This window comes from Tenrec ecaudatus, chromosome 15 (assembly GCF_050624435.1).
Source record: "Tenrec ecaudatus isolate mTenEca1 chromosome 15, mTenEca1.hap1, whole genome shotgun sequence".
NCBI lineage: Eukaryota > Metazoa > Chordata > Mammalia > Afrosoricida > Tenrecidae > Tenrec > Tenrec ecaudatus.
The window spans coordinates 66,668,959-66,693,194 of record NC_134544.1 but is presented as its reverse complement, the minus strand read 5'-3'; the positions used below and the strand labels follow the sequence as shown (position 1 = coordinate 66,693,194).

The 24,236-nt window shown below is 40.1% G+C and overlaps 1 protein-coding gene across 4 annotated transcripts in view; it reads right to left on the bottom strand.

The window, feature by feature from the left end:
* Positions 1-24,236, bottom strand: part of PRELID3A (PRELI domain containing 3A) — a 73,356-nt gene that overhangs the window by 40,763 nt on the left and 8,357 nt on the right. For all 4 annotated transcript variants that reach the window (XR_012780040.1, XR_012780041.1, XM_075532662.1 and 1 more), the window contains exons 2-3: positions 7,019-7,187; positions 6,099-6,188 (exon numbers count right to left, since the gene is read on the bottom strand). Coding sequence is in view for 2 of the 4 variants with exons in the window: in XM_075532662.1 (XP_075388777.1) it covers positions 6,099-6,188; positions 7,019-7,187 (259 nt within the window). In the remaining 2 variants the exon portion in view is untranslated. The remainder of the gene's footprint in view (positions 1-6,098; positions 6,189-7,018; positions 7,188-24,236) is intronic.

Sequence of the window (24,236 nt, the reverse complement as noted above, 5' to 3'; positions counted from 1 at the left end):
TAATATATTGTGAAAATTTATTTCTAATTACAAATCAATGAAATTTTGTCTTGAAGCATGGTGTAGCATGGGTAACAGTCTTCACGCTGAGTTCTCATCTGTGGGCGTATCTGCATGTGGGCACACCTGCTTGGAGACAGAGAAGCGGTGTCTCGGAAATATGTGTTTTCCAATGGTTTTAGGTGTCCCCTGTCAAAGGGTTGTTTGACCCCCCCCAAAGGGATCGTGACCCACAAGTTGAGAACTGCTGTTTTAGGTGTATTGTTCCTTTAATCGTTATGTAGTGTCCATTCTTGTCCTTCCTTGTGTTATTTATCTTGAAGTCTATTTTATGAGAGATTAACATTACTACTCCTGTCTTTTTATGGCTGCGATTGTCTTGGCAGATTTTTGTCATCCTTTGATTTTTAGCCTATTTTTGTCTTTGAGTTTAAGGGCTATCTGTTGTAGGTAGCATCAAGATGGATCTTGTCTTCTAATACAGTCTGCTACTGTCTTTTGATTGGCACATTTAATTCATTGGCCTTCGGTGTCATTATGAACAAATGTGAGTTTGTTGTCATTTTGCTGTGTTTGGTTTCTTTCTTTTGTGTGTGTGTATGTGTGTATAGTTTTACTGGTATCTTTGTGTCTGCTCTATTTCTGTTTTGAGTGGTGCTTTCATCATTTTGGTTTCTGGGTAATGTTGTTCTGTCTGATACTTTCAGATTTGTCGACTGCTATTTTTGCTTCTCTGTCCATAGTGATCAGTTAATATTTTTGCAATGCTGGTCTTGTTTTTGTGAATTCCTTTAGTGTTTACTTGTGGTAAACTGGTGACTGGGAAGAGAGTGCATACGGACAGATTCTTTATTCTCATTTTAAAGAAGCCTGGGAAGCCAGGATTCTGGGTGGATGCAGTTAGAGATGTGTTTCAATAACATTCTCATAATTAAGATTATCCCCACAATATCCTCTCATAATAGTGCTACCTTAAAGCTGCCTCTTACAAGCACATGGCTGATTTCTATCTGGATGGAGTCGGAGTAGATATGTTGCAATTTCTCTCCCTGCTCATGCCCTCTTACCTGTCCCACAAGCTGGTGTTAAATTGCTCCTCCAATGAAATCATGGATCTCTAGGGTTAGGGTACTGCTCATTTTGTTATGTATGTGATTACCTGTAATAAGGGGTCTTGAATGCCCTGGGACTTTATAAGTTGATGTAAGAATACATTTTCTCTTTCTCTCTTCTGCTCAGACAGACATCGTGGAGGAGGTGAGTACCCCAAAACTTTTGTCTGTCTCTTAATTTCATCCCTTAAATTACACAACCATCCCTTAGGATCCAGCTGGATGTGGGCTAGATCCCACATTTACTTTTCTGGAAATATCTTTATTTCTCTCTTATATTTGAGAGATAATTTTTCTGGATATATGATACTTGGCTGGCGGTTTTCCCCCCACCCCCACCCCCTAAATTTTACATATGTCCCTCTATGGTCTTCTTTCCTTTAAAGTTTCTGCTGACAAATCTGAGTTTATCCTTATCAATTTTCCTTTGTAGGTGACTGTTCTTTTCTCCCTAGCTGCTTTCAGGACTCTATTTTTCCTTGAAATTGTATATGTTGTGATGTTCTTCTTTTGGAATCTATCCTATTTGAAGTTCTCTCAGCTTCTTGAATAGTTGTTTTCTCCTCATTGGTGATGTTGGGATCATGTTCTTCTATGATTGCTCATAGTATTTTCTCTGTTGATTTTTTTGTTTGTTTCTTCTTGTTCCAAGATCCTGGTGAGACATAGTTTGTTTCTCTTAATAGTGTCCCCACATAATTCTCAAGCTTCCCTTTGATTCTTTTTTTTTTTTATTGTTGATGTTGATGATTGTCTGTGTTGTTGATAGTGGGCAAAGTAATTGTGTTCAAGCTCACAGGCTTGATTTTCCCCCTTTTTCATCCTGTTCCTCAGGTCTTTCACTATGTTGCCTCCTTCTGTTATCTTATTCTTAGGCTACCAGTATTCTTTTAGTTTAGGGATTTTAGTACTTTAATTTCTTCCATTGTGCTTCCCACATCTCTTGATAGGACTTGATATCAGTCTTCTGAATTCTTTGTCTGTTCGTTTTATGGCCTCTTCTTCAGAATGCGTCATTGGATCTGGAAGAGTTTTCCTTTTTGATGTTTGTTTTTCTTGGTTTTCGATCACTGTTGTTTCCTTGGCATTGTGGTACTGCTATTAGTGGTGTGTGAGCTACTGCGTTATGCAAAGGCACTTGGCTCTGTTTAGTGACATGGTAGACATTTATTTGGAGCTAAAAAGTATATGATAGTGAAATAGAGAAAAATAAAGGAAGATAAGTTAGTGGAACAGGTATTAGGGAAGAAGAGTGAGAATTAAATAAAAGTAATGGTAGTATTGATGAGTGGCTGTTTGGGTAGGCAAATGAATTTGTATAAATAATGAGGAAATGCATTTTAAAAGGGGAAATCAGAATTAATAAGTTACACTGTAATATATTTCATGAGGTAAAGGAGAGAACAGAAAGACCACCATTAGACTTTCAAGGAGAAAAGGAGCAAAAAAGGGAAACGCCTTGGATGTGGCTGCTAATTTTTTTGTGCTATGGCACCATGAACTGTAGGTTAGTGAACTCAGAGAATGGAGAAAAGGGTGGGGGGGGGGGGGGCTTATTTTCATAAGTGCCAAGATCTAAAGGGCTGCTTGCTTTCGCCTGAGTGGAATGGGTGTTCTCTGGCAGATGGGACTGCACTGAAGGTGGGCACTGGAAGTGAGAAAACTCTCCCAAAACATTGTGAGAGTAACAAAAGTACAAAAACCAAAGGAAAGAAAGTAAAAGTCAAAACAGCTTTGTGGGTGAAAAACCTGCTGTTTGGTCATGTTATTTCCCCCCAAGATGTGCTTAGGATTCTTTCCTTTTCATTGATTTTAGAAAGTTTGCCTAAGATTTGTCATAGTGATTTATTTGGGGGGTTAATTCAACTAAGGATTCTTTGAAATTTTTGCGTGGTTATTTTATGTTCTGTCATGACGTTAGATAAGTTATTTTAAAATATTTATTGGACTACTTTCTTGGTGGTGATTTTCCCTCTTCTTTCTGTTTTGGAATGTGCATCAAATGAAATTTATTCCTATTGATTGCATCCCATAGAATTCTTAAGCTTTCTTCAGCTTTTTGTTTTTATGGATTGATCTTGTATTTTGGTCTTGGAGCTTACTGATTCAGTTTTAGTCTTCTGGATTTCTATTTAGAGTTGCTTATTTCTTCCTAATTTTTCCCTTATTTTGTCAGATTGTTCTTGTAGTGTTTACCTGAGTTCTTCTATCTGTTGTTTGGTTTTTGTTTTGTTTTTTCTGTATTTCTTTTAAAAAATTCCTTCATTCATTTACAGCATCTGAAGATTGTTCTTCTGAATGCTATCATGGGAATATCCAATGCATTTTCTTCATAAGTTAACTCCCAGGTCTGCTTCTACATATAGGCCATTTGTTTGTGTTATCTTTTGTGTTTTTTTTCTCATATGCACTATAATTTGCTGTTTTTCTGAGACAAAATGTTGATTTTATGTATTTCTTGTTCAGGTAATAATAGAATGGATAGTATTCTCTGTGTACTTCTGTAGCTTTTGAAGATTCAAGGTTGTCTGAATCATGTGCCAATAGCCTATTCTGAGCAAAAGTTGGTGATATGAAATAGTTAACTACTACTTCCTGTCAAGATCCAAGTCCTTAGGTCATCTCCTGTGTGGTTCAGGAGGTGTAGCCAAAGACCAAAACAGTTTTCACAAAGGGAGGGAGAAGACAATATCCAATATACTTTGCCTGCTCACATGAGCTGTCTTCCCGGAACCTGATGATCAGAACAGGGCTGAGCTTCTTTAAAATTCTGACCGTGTGCTGACAAGCAGGCTATGTCTCCTCTCCAAGCTCACAGATTGTGGGTGTTTGATCAATCCAGGCTCTTCAATGTTAATGTTCCGTGTTAATTTTTCTGATTTTTTTTATCTAAAATTTCTGCTTGATTTTACCTCAACATATATGTTAGAGGAGACATAAAAGTGGCTAAATGGAACCCCCAAGAATAAATCAAACTTCTCTGTGCTAAATTTCAAACACATTTACCACAGATTAAAGGACTAAGACGCTTGTTTGAACTGAAATTGAAACATCCTTAATGGGCAGAAGCAGGTGACAGCTATCCCACCCAATATTGTATATTTTGAGGTCACTGATGCTATTCAAATCTCCACTCTTTTTGAGGTTGGTTGACTAAGTCAACTTGGATTTCTTATATGCTTGTTATCTCTTTGCATATTTTTTATTTTGGATTACGTCTTATGTTCTTTAGACTATTTTACATTATTGAAATTATTCCTTTGTGCCTAACCTTCCTTATTGTTTTGAAGTAGTTTTGTTATATCACTTAAATCTTATTATTTGTATGAATTTATCTTGCCATATATTTTCATTAAAAATCTTTCCTTTCTATCATTAGCATTTTAAATTTATACTGTTGGCTTTTAATGATGCTATTGTTATTAAAATTATCAAATGCTATATGGAGATTACTTATGTAATTTCTCAGGAAGCAAATATACTGTCTATGATGTAAACCACACACACATGTGTTATATATATGTGTGTTATATACATGTTATATATGTGTGTATGTATATATATGGTTTACATCATAGAATATATGGCATAGTCTATGAATGTATTTTAACTCCCACCTTAAGGTATGAGGGCCTGATAAAATAATAAATAGTTGTTATAATGTGGCCCTGCTTGATACTTATCCTCATGAGGTAATCATTTAAGGCTTGGAAGCTATAAAAAAGTGAGGAAATCAGATAGTGCCCAGCTATCAGAAAAGATAGTCTAGAGCTTTTAAAGGCTTGTCCTGAAACAAGTGGCCAACTAAAGAAGTCATCAACCAGTACTCTAAAAACAAAGTGCACAACCTGTGTGATCACAGGATTTTTTAATACAATCCATGATCAGAGGAGGGGGATTTAGGAGAGCTTACCTTCTAAGCACTTGATTTTATAATGGGAACCCAGCTCACATTTAGTCTTAACAAAAAGTCAACCTCCATTGATTTCTTCTGGTCATTAAATTAGTAATTTCAAACCTTTTCCTCAGGCAGAATGTGTTGGAAAATTTTACTATACTCTTATAGCCAATTCAGGGGGGCAATCTCCCTTTCAGGGACTTGCCTCAGCATGTTCTTTACAGAAATTGGGAGGTCAGTGTGATTTGTTTATGAGTTTGTCCCACTTAAGATGGTCCAAAGGCCTCAGAACAAATCCTGTAAGCTTTGCTAATCTGCACCTGGCATGATCAGAGTTCCTTTCCCATTAATATAGTTCCACCTGTGACTGTGAGTTGAATTCACCTGCCACTAATCATAATTTTGTTACTGATTCCTTTTGTTTTTCATCTTTTATAATGAACAACATGGCCATGAATTCTTTGGACATGATTATGGCCTCATACTGATGGTCTCCCTCCTCTGACTAATTTGTGTTTGTCTTGTTTTTGTACTGTTTAAGATTTAATAAGAAGTTAAGGAGAAAATGAGGAGATTATGCTAAGGGTTCGTGTAGAAAATGTTTTGGAAATGAGGATGACAACATATGTACAAATATGCTTGAAACAATTGGTGTATGTATGAAAAGTCATATGAGATATAAGAGCCTCCAATAAAATTATATTTTAAAAATTCAATAAGGAGTTCATTTAAAATATATTTGAATTTGAGTTTTTTTTTAACACTAGACCATTACATAAAATGTGCAATTTGGGGCAATCAAAAATTATGTGCATTTTCTTAATTATATTTGAATCCATTTAAATGTATTATATTTAAATAAATTTATTTAAGTATATTAAATAAATTAAAATATAGTATATTTAAATAAATTTAATATAATTAAATAAATATAACAAGAATAAATAAAATACTGCTAAGTAAGTCTCTCTACTAAACATAAAAGATCATGTAGACTAAAGGTGGACTGCAAATAAAAGTAAATAAACATATTACACACTACCATCAAAAAATATTAAGCACCTTTTTCATCTCATGTCATTGCTTACATTAGTGGAAAAAAGTTCCATTTTCTTTTCCAGTGGATCCACAACAGAATGTTCTTTGATGTATGTCAAAGTCATATTGGTTCCCAAAATCTAAAAAACAAAGTAAAACTATCATAGTGATGTCAAAAATTTTCATTTCATAATATCAAACTCAAAATACTATTTTATTCACTGATTAATTTATTCATCCAACAAATAATGCAACAGATTACAGCAACTACAAAAACAGAAACTCTTTTGTTTTCAGGATACTTCTATTCTAGTGGATGTGACAGGCATTAGATGAATTGAATTGAAGAATTCAAGTCTAGCTGATTATAAGACAATAGTAAGTGAAAGTCAGTTGTATGGTCTGGGGTGAAGAGTAGTACTCTATTAGACATGGTAATCAGAGAAGGTCCTTCTGCCAATGGTGATTTGAGTTATAGGGAATAGTATGTCTGGCTAAAAGGACATCCCAACCAAGATTTAGAGCAGAGAGGCCCATGAGCTTGGTTCACGGAATAGTGAAACAGCCAATGCAGGAGGGAGATGAGGGTGGGTTGGCTCACATGTGTAGATACAAGTAAAAGACCATTTATGGGAGAACCTTGAAAGGACTTTGGGCTTGAGTTGAGGAAAAGTTAACAGTGTGTTTTGGACAGAGGGAAGACATCAGCAAATTTACATTTCAAAATAAGCCCTCTCAGTTTTGTGAAGTATGCTGGGTTGGACTAAGATTGAAGGGGTGGTGGTCATTTAGGGCAACATTTGGTTGGATTTGAGATGTATTTTGAAACCCAATGATAGATAATTAAATGAGGTTTACAGAGACAAAGGTCATCTCTTAAGTTTCTCAGAAATCATGTCCAGGGGTCTAGGCTTAGGTGGTTATTTCCTGTAAGCAGATATTAGGAGAGAATCAGCAGCCTGGGTCTCACCGCTTTCACAAGAGTGGGCAGCCCCCACTCAGTACTGAGCAGACGATGGCTGTGAAGGCGGCCAAGGCTGTCCACAGTCCGCTCCAAGACATCTACTCCCACAACACAGGGATTCATCGGATTTGGGTACTTCTTCATAGCAGCCTTGATGACGGTATCCCATGGGTGGCTGGTGGGAAAAATACAATCAGCCAACATAAATAAGCTATCCCAGAAATCTGTAAAGTATCAGGTTGTGTGGAAGCACCCTAAGTGCAATAAAAATCCACCGCAAGGATTTTATTAAAAGGCTTTTTCTTTGACTTTAATTGAAGGCATATTAAAGCAAATTATAGATAGATAGATAAGATAGCTAGCTAGCTAGCTAGCTAGCTAGATAGATAGATAGATAGATAGATAGATAGATAGATAGATAGACATAGAGATAGATACAGATATATGGTGTTTGTGACCTGCATTAGTACCTGAAACAAACCAAAAAAAGCGCCTTTTGTTTTGGGTAGTTTGAAGCCTGCAGATAGAGCTCTGATTCCAGCTTACACTTTGAAAAGTCCAAAAGCCATATTGAGTACTTTACATACATATTTTTGGCCACTAAACTCTAACCATCACCAGGAAAATCCTAGGGAGAACAGAAAAGGGCCTAGCTCTGATCTGTCTCCCTGAAAAACTTGGGAAGGCAAGAAGAGGTGTATCATTAACAAACACAAAATTTTTTTTTAAACCAACCTAAACTCATTGCCATGGAGTCGACGCTGACTCATTGTGACCCTCTAGCATAAGGTAAAACTGTCATTGTGAGTTTCCTCACAAGGACTGTAACTCTTCACGGGAGTGAAAAGCCCCATCTTTCTCTCTTGGAATGGCTGGTGGTTTCAAACTGTTGACTTTGCAGTTAGCAGCCCAAAGGGTAACCACTACTCCATCAACTTTCCCCTCAAGCAGAGTGTATTTGAAAATAGATCACAACTCCCCTCACCCCACCTAGAAAGGAGCAGTTTTGCCCTCAGAGGACATGCCTGGATCTATTCATAATGGAAGTAGGGATGGAATGGATGCATGCTCATGACCATCATGTAGCCAGGTGGTCAGAGGACCCCAAAATTAATTCTACTGAATTAATTAAAGATTTCTAATTTGCCATTTTATGCAATTGTGTACATGTTAATTATGGACCTCACCCAACCTTTCTTCTATAGTTTTCATCAACAGAGACAAAATGATCTATTGCAGATCATGATTTTGTGATGGGTTCCTTGTTATCTATAATTAGCCACATGGCCGTGACTCCCTTTGCTCTTGATCTTCCTTATATGGATGATATGTCCTGTTTTTGTCTTTATCCTGTTTAAGGCTTAAAAAAGCACTCTCTGTAAGACACTGATAAAATGAATCTTAGCTGAAAGCACAGAATAGTAGAAAGATGTTTACCTGTAAATTCATTAACTGTGGTCAAAACATTCATCTGTGTAGATCATAACAAACTATGGAATCTAGTTTGAATAATAGAAACTCCAGAACATTTCATTGTGCTCCTGAAGAATCTGTTCTTAGACCAAGAAACAACTGTTTGAACAAAACAAGGGTACTGCATCATTTAAAAATCAAGAAAGGTGCGTTTCAGGGTTTTATTCTTTCACCATATATATTCAATTTGTATGGTGAGCCAATAATCAGAGTTCTACATCAGGATTAGAGAGAAAGGGGGACATTAACAACCTTCAATATGCAGATAACACCACCTTGCTTCCTGAAAGCCAAGAGAAATTGAAGCACTTACTCATGAAGATCAAAGAAATAGGCTTCAGTGTGGTTTACAATTCAATGTATAGAAAACAAATATCCTCACATTGGACCAAGATCTTGGACAAAATCATGATAAAAAAAACAATGGAAGCTGTCAAGTATTTCATTTTACTTGGATCCACAATAATACTCATGGAAACAGGAGCCGAGAAATCCCATGGCATATTGCGCTGAGCAAATCAGTAGTATAAGATCTATTAAAAAGCAGAGTGAAAAGATGTCACTTTGAGGACTACGGTGTGCTGGACCCGTGCCATAGCATTTTCAGTCACTTCATATGCACATGAAAGCTGGATAATCCATAAGGAAGACTGAAAGAATGGATGCATTTGAATTATGGTGTTGGGGAATAATATTGAAATTATCTTAGAGTGCCAGAAGAACAAACAAATCTCTCTTGGAAGAAGTATGGCCAGAATGCTTCTTAGAAGCAAGGATGGTGAAGCTTCTACTCACATACGTTGAATATGTTATCAAGAGAGACCAGTCCCTGGAAAATGAGGTGATGCTTGATAGAGGGTCAGTGAAAGAAACAAAAACTCAATCACATGGATTGACACAGTGGCTGGAACAATGGCTCAACTAGCAATTGGCACAGGACTAGACAGTATTGAATTTGGGATCTTTTCTCTCTAGACCAGCAGTTCTCAACCTGCGGTCGCAACCCCTTTGGGGGTAGAACGACCCTTTCATAGGGGTTGCCTAAGACCATTGGAAAATACATAAATATTTCACAATATGTAATTACATATAGTTTTATGATTAATCACTATGCTTTAATTATATTTCATTATATTCAATTTGTAACAATGAAAATACATCCTGCATATCAGATATTTACATTATAATTCATAACAGTAGCAAAATTACAGTTATGAAATAGCAACAAAAATAATTTTATGGTTGAGGGTCACCACAACATGAGGAGCTATATAAAAGGGTCGCGGCAGTAGGAAGGTTGATAACCTGTAGCCATAATTCAGGGTCAGATGAGTCATATCCTGTCTACCATGAAGCCAGGTGAAGGAAGCCCCAGAACCAATCCTGCAAGGCTTTGAAAGCGGCAATCATGTCCTGTTCCCCATCACGGTCCTTTCACCACTTTGGTAGTCCTGTCTGACAGTAATTGATTCGTCACCAATCACGATCTTGTGATGATTTCTTTGTTCTCTACCATATATCGCATGTATGAAAACCATGGCTGTGAGTCGATGGAATCCATCTGTGAGCTGTTTCTTCATTCAGATGATTTTATTCATTCTGTTTAAGGTATGATAAAAAGTCTCTATAGAATATGTTTAAATGTGGGGTCCTTTTAACCCCTGCCATGAGTCGTGTATTCAGAGCTCCATCATAGTGAGGTAGATCCCTCCTCTATGTGAATCCATGTGCCCAGATGCTGTTCTGTCGGGAAAATGGATCACTTGGGATTCAGCTCCTCTTTGGTCTTTTGTCTACACTGTTGGCAGTAAGTGGGAAAAAGCACGTTTGCTAGTTTCAGTTTGGTTCATTGACCAATAGACCACTTGGACACTCGGCAACTCAACAGACTGACACAGTGAACAGGGTAGTCAACTGAGCACATTACTGTTTTGGATTATCAAAAAGCACTTTGCTAATGGGTCTTAGGGAGTACTAGCAAATTACTTATGTATTTTTTGGGTTCTAAGGGTGCCCAGTGACCTTTCTGTTTAAATTCTTACTCTTCAGCTGAGCTAACCTGTTCCTCAGATTACAAGTAAATAGAAGGGCTCCCTGAAAGACAGAGAAGCAGCCCCTTAGTCACTGCTCATGATCTGCCATGATGGGAACAGAGACGGTTGGAAGTCTCATGATCTGAGTATGACCAATAAACAGTGCTCATTCTAAGCAGGTTCCCAGCACTGCAAAATGCCTTGTAGTAAACTTCAATGAAAAGGAAAGCACACCTTTTTTGAGATTACTTGCCCAGAACCTTCCACAATAAAAGTAGAAACTTTATTTAGTTTACTGAGGGAGAGTGGCACCTGTGTAGGACGCATTACTACAGACCTCCTCCTTTAGAGTGCACTTCCCAGTAGCCACCACCAAGACAGCAGAGTGGAAACAGCAGAGGCAGTGGTAGGTAGATGACATTGCCCCTGGTGGCTGATGGCTGCATTTACTCAGCCTTCATGGCTCAGAAGTGGTCACGTTTCACAGGGCTCTCACAACCTCCTGATTCAAAGACTGACCCCAAAGACAGTGGTACATCTTCCCAAAGTCCATCGATGTGCGATACAGTGTTGTGCTCACAGAGGGCATTTTCACCATCTAGCTACAGTCTTCTGGGTACTGCCACCCCCATGAAAGCCCAGGACACAATCAAACAAGCCTGCCCTATACCACCTCTAAGAATTCTGGCCAAGGAACAGCTGGGCCTACTGTTTCATCTGGCTTCCTCTATCCATGTCTCAAAAAAAAAAAAAAACCTTTCTAAATACCAGGCTCACACACCGCCATCGAGTTGATGCCTAGAGATCCTATAGGACAGAGTAGAACTGCCCCTGTGGGTGTCTGTAATTCTTCACCCGAGTATAAAGCCTCCTCTTTTTCTCTTGGGGCAGCGGCTGGAATGAGCAGTCTTACTAGACTCTGCAAAGTGGTGGCCCTTATGACTTATTCTTCTTTCATACCCAGGTGAATCAGAGAAACCTGTCAATTTCCAGCTATACCTTTCAGATCTAAAGAAAATGAATATAAGACGTTAGGCTGAGGTTTGTTTGTGTCCCAGGCTTTCATGTCAGCGACTGGCATTGTGGCTATTACAGAAGTGATTGCCCAAGCTCAGGAAACTTGGGATGCAGCAGTTCACATCGCAAATACCTTTCTCAACACCCCTGCCCAACCAGTTCATCGGGACCATTTTGTCTTCATGTGAAATGGGTTAAAATAAAATAAAATCCATGACTGTATGATAGCTTCTGTCTCATGGAGACTCCAGGTGGTACAGAGTAGAACCCTCCATAGAGTTTTTTGAGGTTTCATGTTTACAGAAGCAGAATGTCAGGCCTTTCTTCTATCATGCTGCTGGGTGGATTCAAACTGCCCACCCAGGTTCGTAGCTGAGTATAAACCAGGGACTTGAACTGTAAAAGAAGATTAGACACAGAAGAGAGGACAAAGGGAAAAGAAGGTCCCAAAGGAACCAAGGAAGTTGGGACTGGAGAAAATGAGACAGACTTTCCCTCAAATCTGACAGAGAAAACCTTCCCCTCAAATCAGCACCCTGACTTAGACTTCTAGCCTCCTGAACTATGAGAACATCAATTTCTTTTAAGACACCACTTGTACTTCTACTACAGCAGCACCAAGAAACTAAGACACCCTGGCTATCGGCCATTAAAGGGTAGTTAGTGATCTGGAAGAAGTCCTGCTTCCAGAGGAAGAAATAGCTTCCCACTCTATTTATGACATCCTCTGGGTGGCTCCAGACAAAGACACAATTCAAGAAGGACCAGATGCCTGATAACCAGTGGTGGGATTCAAATAATTTAACAATTGGTTTGCTGCCCTAATGACCACTTTAAATATAAAAATCATGATATACCAAAAGGTAGTTTACTGTTTCATACAGTTAATACTTAAATAAGATTAATAAAAGAGGTACATAAATCTAGATTATGTCATATGTTACAAAATAATACCTGTCCCAAAAAACCTGCTATTTAAGATATTTACATATTGCTTCCTGATTGGAATCTTCCATGGCAATAGCCTTTGATTTTATCCAAGCATCATCTGCTGTGAGATTCATCCTTAACCATCTTTTCACTGTAGGAGTAGGAACCCATTCTGTCAGAGGCAGGCCAATTAGACAATAGTCATTGTGTTTGATTTATTAGAAAGAGTTAGACTTATCTTCTTAGAGTGTCCCTTTCTGAGCCTTGTGAGCTTACAGCAATCATTCTGACAATACTTTCAGCTCTTTGAGCACCTTCAAGAATTACATCATTCGCTCACAATACCTTGCACGAACTTGGGGTGCAATCCAATGCCGAAACAAATGGCAGAGTGTCGCCCTCTAGTTGTTTGGCACCTTTCCTCTTTACCATTATATGGTTGTTAACGTAAGTCACAAATGCAAGGGAATAAAAATGTACTATTTCATCAAAAGTACAATGACTTTTATGAAATGAATCAATAAATATTGTAAGCATCATTCTAAGTTTTTATACCTATGGATGGAATGAGCATTACTATACCTGCTTAGAATTTGTGATTTCCACATTGGGCAGCCAGGAAGCCATCCAACTTAGACAGAACCCTCATTACAAGTGCCACTTTAACAACTGGTTAGCCAACCTCAAAAAAATTAGGTATTGGTTCTACTAAACCAGCTGAGTCCTACCATTGCCGATAACTCACAAGAGGTAGCATGCACTCAACGAGAGGTTGCCCATGTAAATCTGCTCTCAGTCACATCTGAACGGGTGTGATTTGAGCTATCACACAGGAACGCAGTCCCATAAGGGGTGCATCAAACTCTCCTGGAGAAACCACAGGTACAGAAAAATTTGCATGTGGCAGCCATTTCCTTTTGGAAATTATCACAAACAGTGTTCCCAGCTGCAATGATCCCATTTCTATTGAAAAAGCATATTTAGATGAGCAACTATCTCTTGTTGAATGTGTGCACAGGGTAATTTTGGAACTCTGAATTATCTTTAAATATTAATTGTAAAGATGCCTGTACATACTGTAAAACTTTTCAAAGCATCATTGCAAAATGAGAGCCAGGAGGAAACCCTTTAGTCCAGTACTCAGGTTGAGATGGATAATTTTTAAAACATTAATTCCTAGTTAAGCTGTAATTGTATTAGAACAGTCCTTGAAAAATGTATCAATCTCCATGACAGAAGTTACTGAGAGGATGGAAACAAAGCAGTGATCCTTAAACTCTTTATCTAAAGTGTCTCTGAAATTTTCACTTGCCCAGGAGGTGAAGCAAGTCAACACTTGCTGCAAATAGACAACGCAGGGAAGGTCGAACAAGATGTACATAGAATTAGACAGCAAGCCAGACTGCTACACATTCTAACACCCTTTCAGGCACCAGGCTTATTTGAGTGGCTACCACTAGGAGTAGCCACGTGAGCTAGGTCAGCTTTCCAACGAGTAGCAGTGATTTTAGTTTACAATCTACTCACAGTGTTATCTTTCCCTGCTGCCTCACATATAGCAGGGAAAAAAGAGAAGAAAAAACAAGTTTGGTTTTTTTTTATATTATACATAATTTAGTGGTTAAGAGTATAAGCTTAGAACAGCCTAACAACCTTATAAAGGATAAACGAATCAGAAATATTTCACATTATGGAATATAAAAGAATAAAGTATAGCTATGCACCACAAGCATGGGTAGTTCACACATACATTATGTTGAGTGAAAGAGTCCAAACATATATGAATAAACACTACATGATTCTATGTACATGGAAGATCAAGTAAAACTCTATCTATGGTAATAAAAATCACAATAGAAGGTATTGACTGGAAATGAATACAATAGAACTTTCTGGGGTGATAAAATGTTCTAGATCCGGATGTGGGTGGTTATTTATACATATATTAAAAGCCTTCATGCTATGCACAGCAGAATGAAACACTACCCAGTCCTGCGTCACCCTCACAATTGTTTCCATGTTTGAGTTCATTGTTGCAGCCACGGTGTCCGTCCATCTCATAGAGGGCCTTCCTCTCTTTCGCTGCCCTTAGGCTTTACCAAACATGATGTCCTTGTACAGGGACAGGTCTCTCCAGTCCAAATTATGTAAGAAAAAGTTTCAGTATCCTTACCTCTAAAAAACACTCGGCGGTACTTCTTCCAAGATAGATTTGTCTGTCCTTTTAGTAGTCTATGGTACTTTTAATATTCATCAACAGCACTTTGGCCTTCCTTATTAAATGTCTGACTTTCATATGTATTTGAGGCCACTGACTTTTTGCTTTTCAATGTTCTAAAGAGGTCTTGAGCAAACACGTTTCTTTATTCACCATCCCTTCTTTCTTTGGGCTCAGCTTGCCAGATATATGCCACCAGATTGGTTCCTTGTCTTTGCCAAGAGAAAGATTTGCTCTAGCTAGATAGAAGCAACTCTAGAGAATTTTATTAGAAGCTCCTAAGAAGGAGTAGCTATATAACTGGTACAAGCCATGGCACTTTTGAGGGTTCCCGGGAGTGAGATTCTTGCAACCCAGATTCTTGAAACTTCAGTCAAATTACTAGATGATGAATGGCAGCAAAGGCTTCTGGGGAATGTAGTCTTGAAGGTGAGTTATAGTCCACAAGATATCACTGGTTTGATTTTAAAATAACTTAAACATTTCGTTAAGAGAGGCCTACACAAGGGAATCATTTTTGCCTTTATCTCTGGTTCACTTGTCTATTTTTGCTCCCCTGTCTAGTCTCAGTAGCAAGATGAACAGTCAGATAATTATTAAAAACATAAAGAATTATGGTCAAAAATTAGAAGGCATAAATATCTCTACAACAGTAAATTTTAAGTATACCCAGGTATATCACACACATTTTTCAGTTTAAAGAGTTTGCTACCAACTCAATTGGTAAAAAATTTTTTAAAGTTTGGCAATAGTTAGACTTGATAAGGATATGGAACACATACATTGGTTAACCTACTTGAAACAGTAATTTACTTAGAGAAACTTAAAATGCACACCTTCCTCTTATCTGTTAGGGTTCTCAGCTGCCGAGCTTTAGTCAGAGGAGGAGTTTATTGAAGTTTATCATCAGGAGGAACACATCAGTCCCCAACATAGTGGAAGCATCTCTTACACACATATCCCTACCACAGCTTGCAGGATGATACTGGAATGTTATTTATAAAGTAACAGGTTTGTTATTTTATTTTATTTTTTTTTAATTTTAACAATTTATTGGGGCTCATACAATTCTTTTCACAGTTCATATATATACATACATCAATTGTATAAAGCACATCTGTACAGTCTTTGCCCTAATCATTTTTTTCTCTTTTCTTCTTTTACATTTTATTAGGGACTCATACAACTCTTACCACAATCCATACATATACATACATCAATTGTATAAAGCACATCCATACATTCCCTGCCCCAATCATTCTCAAGGCATTTGCTCTCCACTTAAGCCCCTTGCATCAGGTCCTCTTTTTTTTCCCCTCCTCCCTCCCCCTGCCCCCCTCCCTCATATGCCCTTGGTAATTTATACATCGTTGTTTTGTCATATCTTGCCCTATCCGGAGTCTCCCTTCCCCCCTTCTCTGCTGTCCCTCTCCCAGGGAAGAGGTCACATGTGGATCCCTGTAATCAGTTCCCCCTTTCCAACCCACTCACCCTCCACTCTCCCAGCATCGTCCCTCACACCCTTGGTCCTGAAGGTATCATCCACCCTGGATTCCCTGTACCTCCAACCCTCATATGCACCAGTGTACAGCCTCTGTCCTATCCAGCCCTGCAAGGTAGAATTCGGATCATGGTAGTTGGGGGGAGGAAGCATCCAGGATCCGGGGGAAAGCTGTGTTCTTCATCGATACTACCTCACACCCTAATTAACCCATCTCCTCTCCTAAACCCCTCTATGAGGGGATCTCCATTGGTCGACACTTGGGCCTTGGGTCTCCACTCTGCACTTCCCCCTTCATTTAATATGATATATATATACATACATATATACATATACACATATATACACATACATACACACACTTATATATATTTTTTTTTTGCATGATGCCTTATACCTGGTCCCTTGGGCACCTCGTGATCGCACTGGCCGGTGTGCTTCTTCCATGTGGGCTTATTTGCTTCTGAGCTAGATGGCCACTTGTTCACCTTCAAGCCTTTAAGACCCCAGACACTATCTCTTTTGATAGCCGGGCACCATCAGCTTTCTTCACCACATTTGCTTATGCACCCATTTGTCTTCAGCGATCCTATCATGGAGGTGTGCAGTCAATGATATGATTTTTTGTTCTTTGATGCCTGGTAACTGATCCCTTTGGGACCACTCGCTCACTCAGGCTGGTGTGTTCTTCCATGTGGACTTTGTTGCTTCTGAGCTAGATGGCTGCTTGTTTATCTTCAAGCCTTTAAGACCCCAGTCACTATCTCTTTTGATAGCCGGGCACCATCAGCTTTCTACACCACATTTACTTGTTCACACACTTTGGCTCCAGCCGTTGTGTCGGGAGAGTGAGCATCATAGAGTTCCAATTTAATAAAAGAAGGTATTCATGCATTGAGGGAGTGTTTGAGTAGAGGCCCAAGGTCCTTCCGCCACCTTAATACTTGACCTATAAATATAGACACATAGATCTATTTCACCATCCTCCTATATATATTTGCATGTACATGTCTTTGTCTAGACCTCCATGAATGCCCTTTGACTCCTAGCTCTTTCCTCCATCTCCCTTGACTTTCCTCCTGCCCTACTACCATGCTTCATCGCCACCTGGGCTAGAGTATACCTCTTCTCTAAGCAACCTTACCCTTGATCATTTCCCACCAGGCCTGCCACTCCCCCTTCTCTACCATTTGGGGTCCCATGTTTTTCCCTTGTCCCTGGGTTTGTTAACACCACTTCCTTACCCCCCCACCCCCCCACCCCAAGTCCCCCCAAAACTGTCGGTCCCGTTGTTTTTCCTCCAGATAGTTCATCCAGCCTGTCCTATTCAGACAGACCTGTGGAGTCACTAACATGCACGAAAACTATCCCGGTGTAGAGGAGGGAACCGGTGGAGAGGTCTGGGAGGCTGGCCCCAGCACCATAAATTAAGTGGATTCCTGCCCCTCCCCCGAAAAGAATTTTTTCCAAAGGACGACATTGACTCTGCAGCTCTGGGAGATGGACATATTTGATCAGAGCACACGGGAGCAGATGAAGGGGCAGGAGGAGAGAGTGGAGCACAGCCTGGCCCACCAGGCCGTGATGATGATGTTCCTGAGTAGAGCAGCCAGTCCACAGAGAGAACAACATGGCTGGCCCTACTATGAGACATGATGCCCCTCAGTGACTAAGGGCGATACAGGGGACAGCACCGGAGACACAGTGTGGGAATTGCACCTGACCTGATCCCACCACACCGAGGCAAATCACTGGGGGAGTGCAGCGGAACAGCAAGGGAATGGAGTGGCAAGGTCCCCAGGGAATGCTGAAAGTGGACTTCGGGGCCAGGGCGTGGTGCCCCAACAGACTGAACTGGAAAACGCTCCTAAGGGCCAGCAAACGATCCCTGAACTAACTACAAGCTTTTCTCTTGTGAACTGTTTTATTCTGTTCTTTGTCAGTGGTTTGTTTTTGTTGTTTTGTTGTCTGGTTGTATACTGTTGCTTTGTTTTCCTCTGTCTAGTTTTCGTGCAGGTTTGTTATTTTAAATGAATTTGAAATTATTTATACATCTCTCAACTTTAATTTGTAATATGGTCAATGCTGATATGCACCAATAAACAAAAACTATTGTGTGAATAAAGGAAAACTATTGGGGGGAGCTTGAGTTTTTAAATGTGGTCTTCTGCCTTGTTTCTTTAGAAAAACAGCTTGAGAGATTTTCCCCTAAGTCCTAAATTCTAGCTTATATTGCTTGTTAATTTTCTGGGAGAACTACAAACAATTTGGTTTGATATTTTTTGTCTGGTCCTGGGCTGCAGCTTGTCGTGTGACTGGTTCTCCTCTTGCAGATATTGGTCAATATATTATTCAAATGAAGTGGCTATAGACTATACAATACAGTTGCACCTTGGATGACTATTCACAAGCATTTAGGACTTTTATCCTTTACAACAATGTGGGATGTAGAACACTGTTGTTTTGGACTATGGTATGCCAACCAACTTTTATGTCCCCTATGACTATCTTGCACTTTTTAAAACAGGAACTTCAAATCAGCATCCTGCCAAGGAGGAAATCTAGGTATATTTACCAAAGATTTTAAATATTTAGGTGTTATTCCTTTTTTAACTTGGTTTATTCTACCAGTTAAAGACTTAGTCTCTCTCTCTCTCTCTCTCTCTCTCTCTATATATATATATATATATATATATATATATATATATATATATATATATATATATAATTTGCTTCCACTGAAAAATATTTTGAAATAGTTACTGACTTTTTATTGTCTTTAGTCAGATCATGCCACTAACTCGAAATTAGCAGAGCCATTATGCTTGCTTATAATTTGTATGGAGTCCCTAGTTGGGCACTCTCGAATTTTCAGATTTGCTGCTACCCATTTCTTTGTTAAAACAAATTATATACATAAATCAGATAAGAAGCACTACTTTCAGCCTTTATCTCAGGCCCAAATGCTAAGGTCAAGATTCTGTAGTCTACAAAACGACAAGATTTAAGCCCAAGCAAGCGGAAAATTTCAGCACAAGCTTAGAAGTGGAAAACTTAGTACAATCTCCTCTATTTCCTCACCCCAGTAGAGGGAGGTGAAAGTTCACAGAGTCAAAATGCCTTCAGTTTTCTCAGGGTTCCAATCGTTTCTAAGAGGGAGTGCTGTGGGATTTGGAAGGTATTTTGCTTTCTAGTCCCAAAAGTTTTGCCATCTTATAGTAACCATGAACTCTGAAAATAGAATTATCCTCTGTGACTAACTAGGAGTGTCCCAAAATAGATTTGCCTCTAATAGAACCCAAAATCTGGAGAAAGGGGAAAACAAATCCAAGCCAGATAAAAATGAAAATAAGTTAAAAATAATGAAAATAATTTAGTAATAAAACTCCATTGAACCATAGATGCAACAAGACACAGTTTCAAACAACAACCAAGAGATACATTCACAAAAACAACTCCCAAAAAGATCCTTGGAAAAAGGAGGATCCGAACAACTCAGCTCAACTCAAAGTCCCAATCCCCAGTATTCTGGGAGGTAACAGAGGGACTTGCATTCAGACCCATCCTTTTGGGTTCCCCCAGATGCATCTTTTGACACCAAAATTACTGTAGAGAAAAAGACACTTCTATTTAAAGTAAGAACAATTGAATTGTATTAATGACATAAGGAATGTTTCCCCAAACTTAAAAACACAATGCTAGGCAAGTCTGGTAATATGTCTCTCAGATCTGTTCAGTACAAAGGTTTGTAAAGCAGAAGGGTACAGTGAAATGCAAACGCAAAACATTTACACAGCTTGTGCTGAAGAGTGAGGGATATTAACAAGGTTAACACAGGGTTTTGTAAGGACCAAAGCACAGGTTATTAAAACAAAAATAAAAACCACCTTTCTCTATCCCTAAAGAGAGTAGACGGGTGCTTCCTGAGAATTGACTGGTCGCTAAAGTCACATGCTTAACAACTGTACATACCAGGAGCCTGAAAAAATATCTATATAGAGAGAGGCCGGGAAAAGGGCAACCAGTTAAGACTCACCCATCCAGAGCTCCTGGTGCCAGACCAGAAAATTGAGAGGTAAGGTGAAGGAAACTGGGAGGTGAAGTCCTGAAATTAGAATTAAGGTACTAGGATCTCTCCTGAACCCCCTTTTTAGTGATTTCCACTCACAAAGCAAACCAAGAACGCTCTAAATCACTCTAGGTTTGGGGAGCTGGGATCTTGGACTCCAGTTGAAAAGCTCCTCCTGCCCTTTCACAGGGAATAGTAATTTCTCCAGGCTGACGCCCTATAGGGGATATAATCCCAGACATGAGGAGAACCCCATGCCAGAGCTCTCTGTGCTGTTAGCTGCCTTGAGGAGCTTGGGGAGTGGGGGTGGCGGGTAGCCATAATTTGGAGTAGAAAGAAAAAGTAGAATTTTACCCGAGGCAGATTTTGGCATGGGAGAAAATAGGTGGATAGTCAGAGTCCAGGGGGTGAATTCAGTTCCAATTGTCAGAGAAGGAAACAACCCCCCAGATAAGCTGGATCTCCCCCTCTGGGGGTCAGCATGACAGTCCCAAATCAGAGCACCTCACAAGCATAATATACAAGAGTGAGACTGTATATTATTGGTAAAAACTCAAACCCCAGCCTTGTTACTCAGCTCCAAAGAGTACATGGGGGTGGGGGGGGGGGCGGCACCTAAACATAAATCAACATAAGAAGAATCCCACGCTAAGGAATGCCAGACTTTAGCTACAGGGCCGAGGCTTTTTGCATAACAAAGACCTGCTGAAGCAAATCTAAGCTTCTAACAGCACAGAGCTAGAGCCCAGAGCCAGGGAGACAATTAAATTTTATTCTATTCTAGGTGATGGAGTGGGGGTGTGAGAATACACGCCCAGTTTACCTCTCAGTGATTCTACACACAGCTAGGAAGGTCTTACCTGTCCTGGTGCCCTACAGGGGGCTGTGGGAACACCCTGCCACCCTGTTCCTGCTGCAGTTCTACAGACAGCACAAAGCAGGTATACCAGGGAACTCCAGTGCCCAGTACCATGGTGGAAACTGATGCCTGGCCACTGATGCGACCTTGCCTTCGAGTAATCCCAGCCAGCATCTGTAGAACCCTACATCAAGTGGGCACACCATCCCATTACCTTGAGGAAGAGTTGGAACTCCTCTAGCCCCACGGACAGGTGATCAAGTCCGTTATCGCCTTACTTACCACTCTATTTCTTCTCTCTTTATTCAGTCACCCTTCTATCTTTCCCACTACAGTCTCAACGAGCTCAGGTTTGTGTTGGATTTTTTTCTCTCTTTCTTTCTTCTTTTTCCCTCATTTTCCTCTTCTCTCCCTCTCTTTTCTATCATATGACATTACTGGCTTCCAGGCCACTACCTTCTGCCTAGAGCAAATCAACCCAAATAGCAGGGGGAACTCCACCTGCCCTCTGTGGGAGTGCTGCACACCACAAAAAGGCAGCTGTGACAGTCACCTACAGCATGCCGCGCTGCTCAGGAAACCTGTGTCAGACCTCTAAGGTGATCTCACCAACTAGGGCAATTCCACCCAGAACAATTGGGTCCCTGCATTAAAAGGGCACAGCAACCTGTCGTAGTGGGGCAGTGTTTAAGCCACTCTGGTCCCACATTCAGGCAATCGGGGATCAGCTCTTTATTTTTGATTTCCTCCTTCTTCCTTTCTTCCCTCTTTACCATCACAGTCAATCGTAGTGAGCACAGTTGAGTTTTTCCCCTTCTTTCTCACTCTTCTCTTTTTCTTTCTTTCATCTCTTTCTTTGGTCTCTTCTCCTCTCTCTCTGCTTTTATGATTCTTTCTTCTCCATCTCTTTCCTTCCACATTCCACTGCTGGTTTCCAGGCCCCTACCCTCTGCCTAGGGCAACTCTGCCCACCCAGTGGCGAGAGCTAGGTCCTTCTCCCTAAGACAGTGCTGCACACGGCACAAGATAGTGCTACACACGGCACAATATGGGGTTCAGCTAGCTCTGTATTCTTTAAATTTTCTCTCCTTTGCTTTCTTTTTCTTTCTTTTTTCTTTTTGTTCTTCTTTTACTTTTTCTTCCTTTCTCCTATTCTTCTATCTCTTCTCTCTCTCCTGCCACAGTATCAGCAGATTCAGTTCTCCTTTTTTGTTTTTTACTGGTTTCACTTTTGTTTAGTCTGAGCATTTTAGTTGTGTGTGTGTGTGTGTGTGAATTGGTATTAGTTTCCTTGGCACTGCTGCTCCAGTCTTTGTTTTCTTCTTTCTCTCTTTTTCTTCTCCTCTTCCTCTCTTTCCTTTCACAAGCCACTAGCAGCCTCTAGGGAACTCCCCTTCTCCGAGGGTATCTCTGACGGCCCAACTGGGAGAGCACCCCACCCACATTTGTTGGCTTTACACGCAGCTGAAGAAATCACACCGGTCCGCTTCCATACATCAAGCAGCAGAGGTTCTCCCCTTCAAACAGTGAGGGGACCTCCAGCCTAAACCCCAAGGCCCTACAAAGGACTGGGGGAAACTCCTACCCACCACTGGGGGGCCTCCACGCTGCTGCAGGAATATCCACCCAACTTCCAAGGCAATCTCTCTGACTACAATAATTCCCCCTGCCACATATGGTGCTCCACACCAAGGAGGGTACACCCACACGTCCTCCTCAGCACTCCAGTTGCAGAGGCAAACACCACATGCCACCGAGGTGCTCCAGGCACTGTGAGGCTTACTTAGAGATCAGCCAGTGAAGCAACACCCTTGTGGGCCCAAAAGAGCACCACCAGTGTCACATGAGAGGACTACCCAACTCACATTCCAAATAACGGAATATTAGTTGGCTAGCGTTAAGAGTGAAACCATAGGAAGATATAGCGGTAGACTGAATCCTCTGTACAACTACCAGCAGGTAGTTCATAGAAGCAATCACACGAGTCCCCCAGGAGAAACCCAGGGCTCTTCAACTCTGGAAGATGGCTACAGACTCCCCCTAAAAAAAGAAATAGCCAACATGGTAATCAATGGAGAAAAGACTAAAATAATTCCACTGAAAAGGGGGACCAGACAAGGATGCCACTTATCCCTACTCCTCCTTAACATCATATTGGAGGTCCTAGTTAGCAACATAAGACAAGGAAAAGACTTCAAAGGTATTTATCTGAGGAAGGAAGAGGTAGAATTATCATTATTTGCAAATGATATGATTCTATATACATCAAAAATCCCCTAAACTCCACAAGTGGAGTGTTGGAAGCAATAGAGGAGTATGGCAAAGTGTCAGGATACAAGATCAACAAACAGAAGTCTATTGGGCGGCTGTATACATCATATCACAAGATCCCAGAAGAGACCAGCACAAATTGAAATATCTAGGAAAATACCTCACTAAAAAAATGAATTATTTGTATGAGGAAAACTATAAAACTACTAAAAGAAACCAAGAGTGACCTTAGCAAATGGAGGAACATCCCATGCTCATGGATTGGCAGACTCAATATAGTAAAGATGTCAGTTCTGCCTAAGGCACTATGTAAGTTCAATGCTGTTCCGATATGAATACTAACATCCTTTTTCAAAGAACGGGAAAAACTGATAACCAGCTTCATAAGGAGGGGGAAGAAGCCCAGAATTAGCAGAGAACTCCTCAAGAAGGACAAAGTGGGAGGGCTTGCTCTACCTGACTTTAGCACGTATTATACAGCCATAGTAGTCAAAACAGTGTGGTACTGGTATAACTACAGATATTCGGACCAAGGGAAAAGAGCTGAAGTCCCAGAAATAAAAACATCGACATACAGGCAACTGATCTTTGATAAGGGCCCAAAAAATGAGAAGCAGATGCCCTCTTTAACAAATGGTGCTGGAAAAAATGGATATCTACCTACAGAAAAATGAAGCAAGACCCTTACTTCTATCCATGCACAAAAATAAACTCAAGGTGGATCACAGACCTTAAGATAAAACCCCAAACAATTAGGGCCATTAATGAGGGAATTGGACAAACCTGAGAACCTTGGCACGGGGAATATATAGGTTATCGGAAACAAGGAAGGATACAAATACAGAGGAGTCAC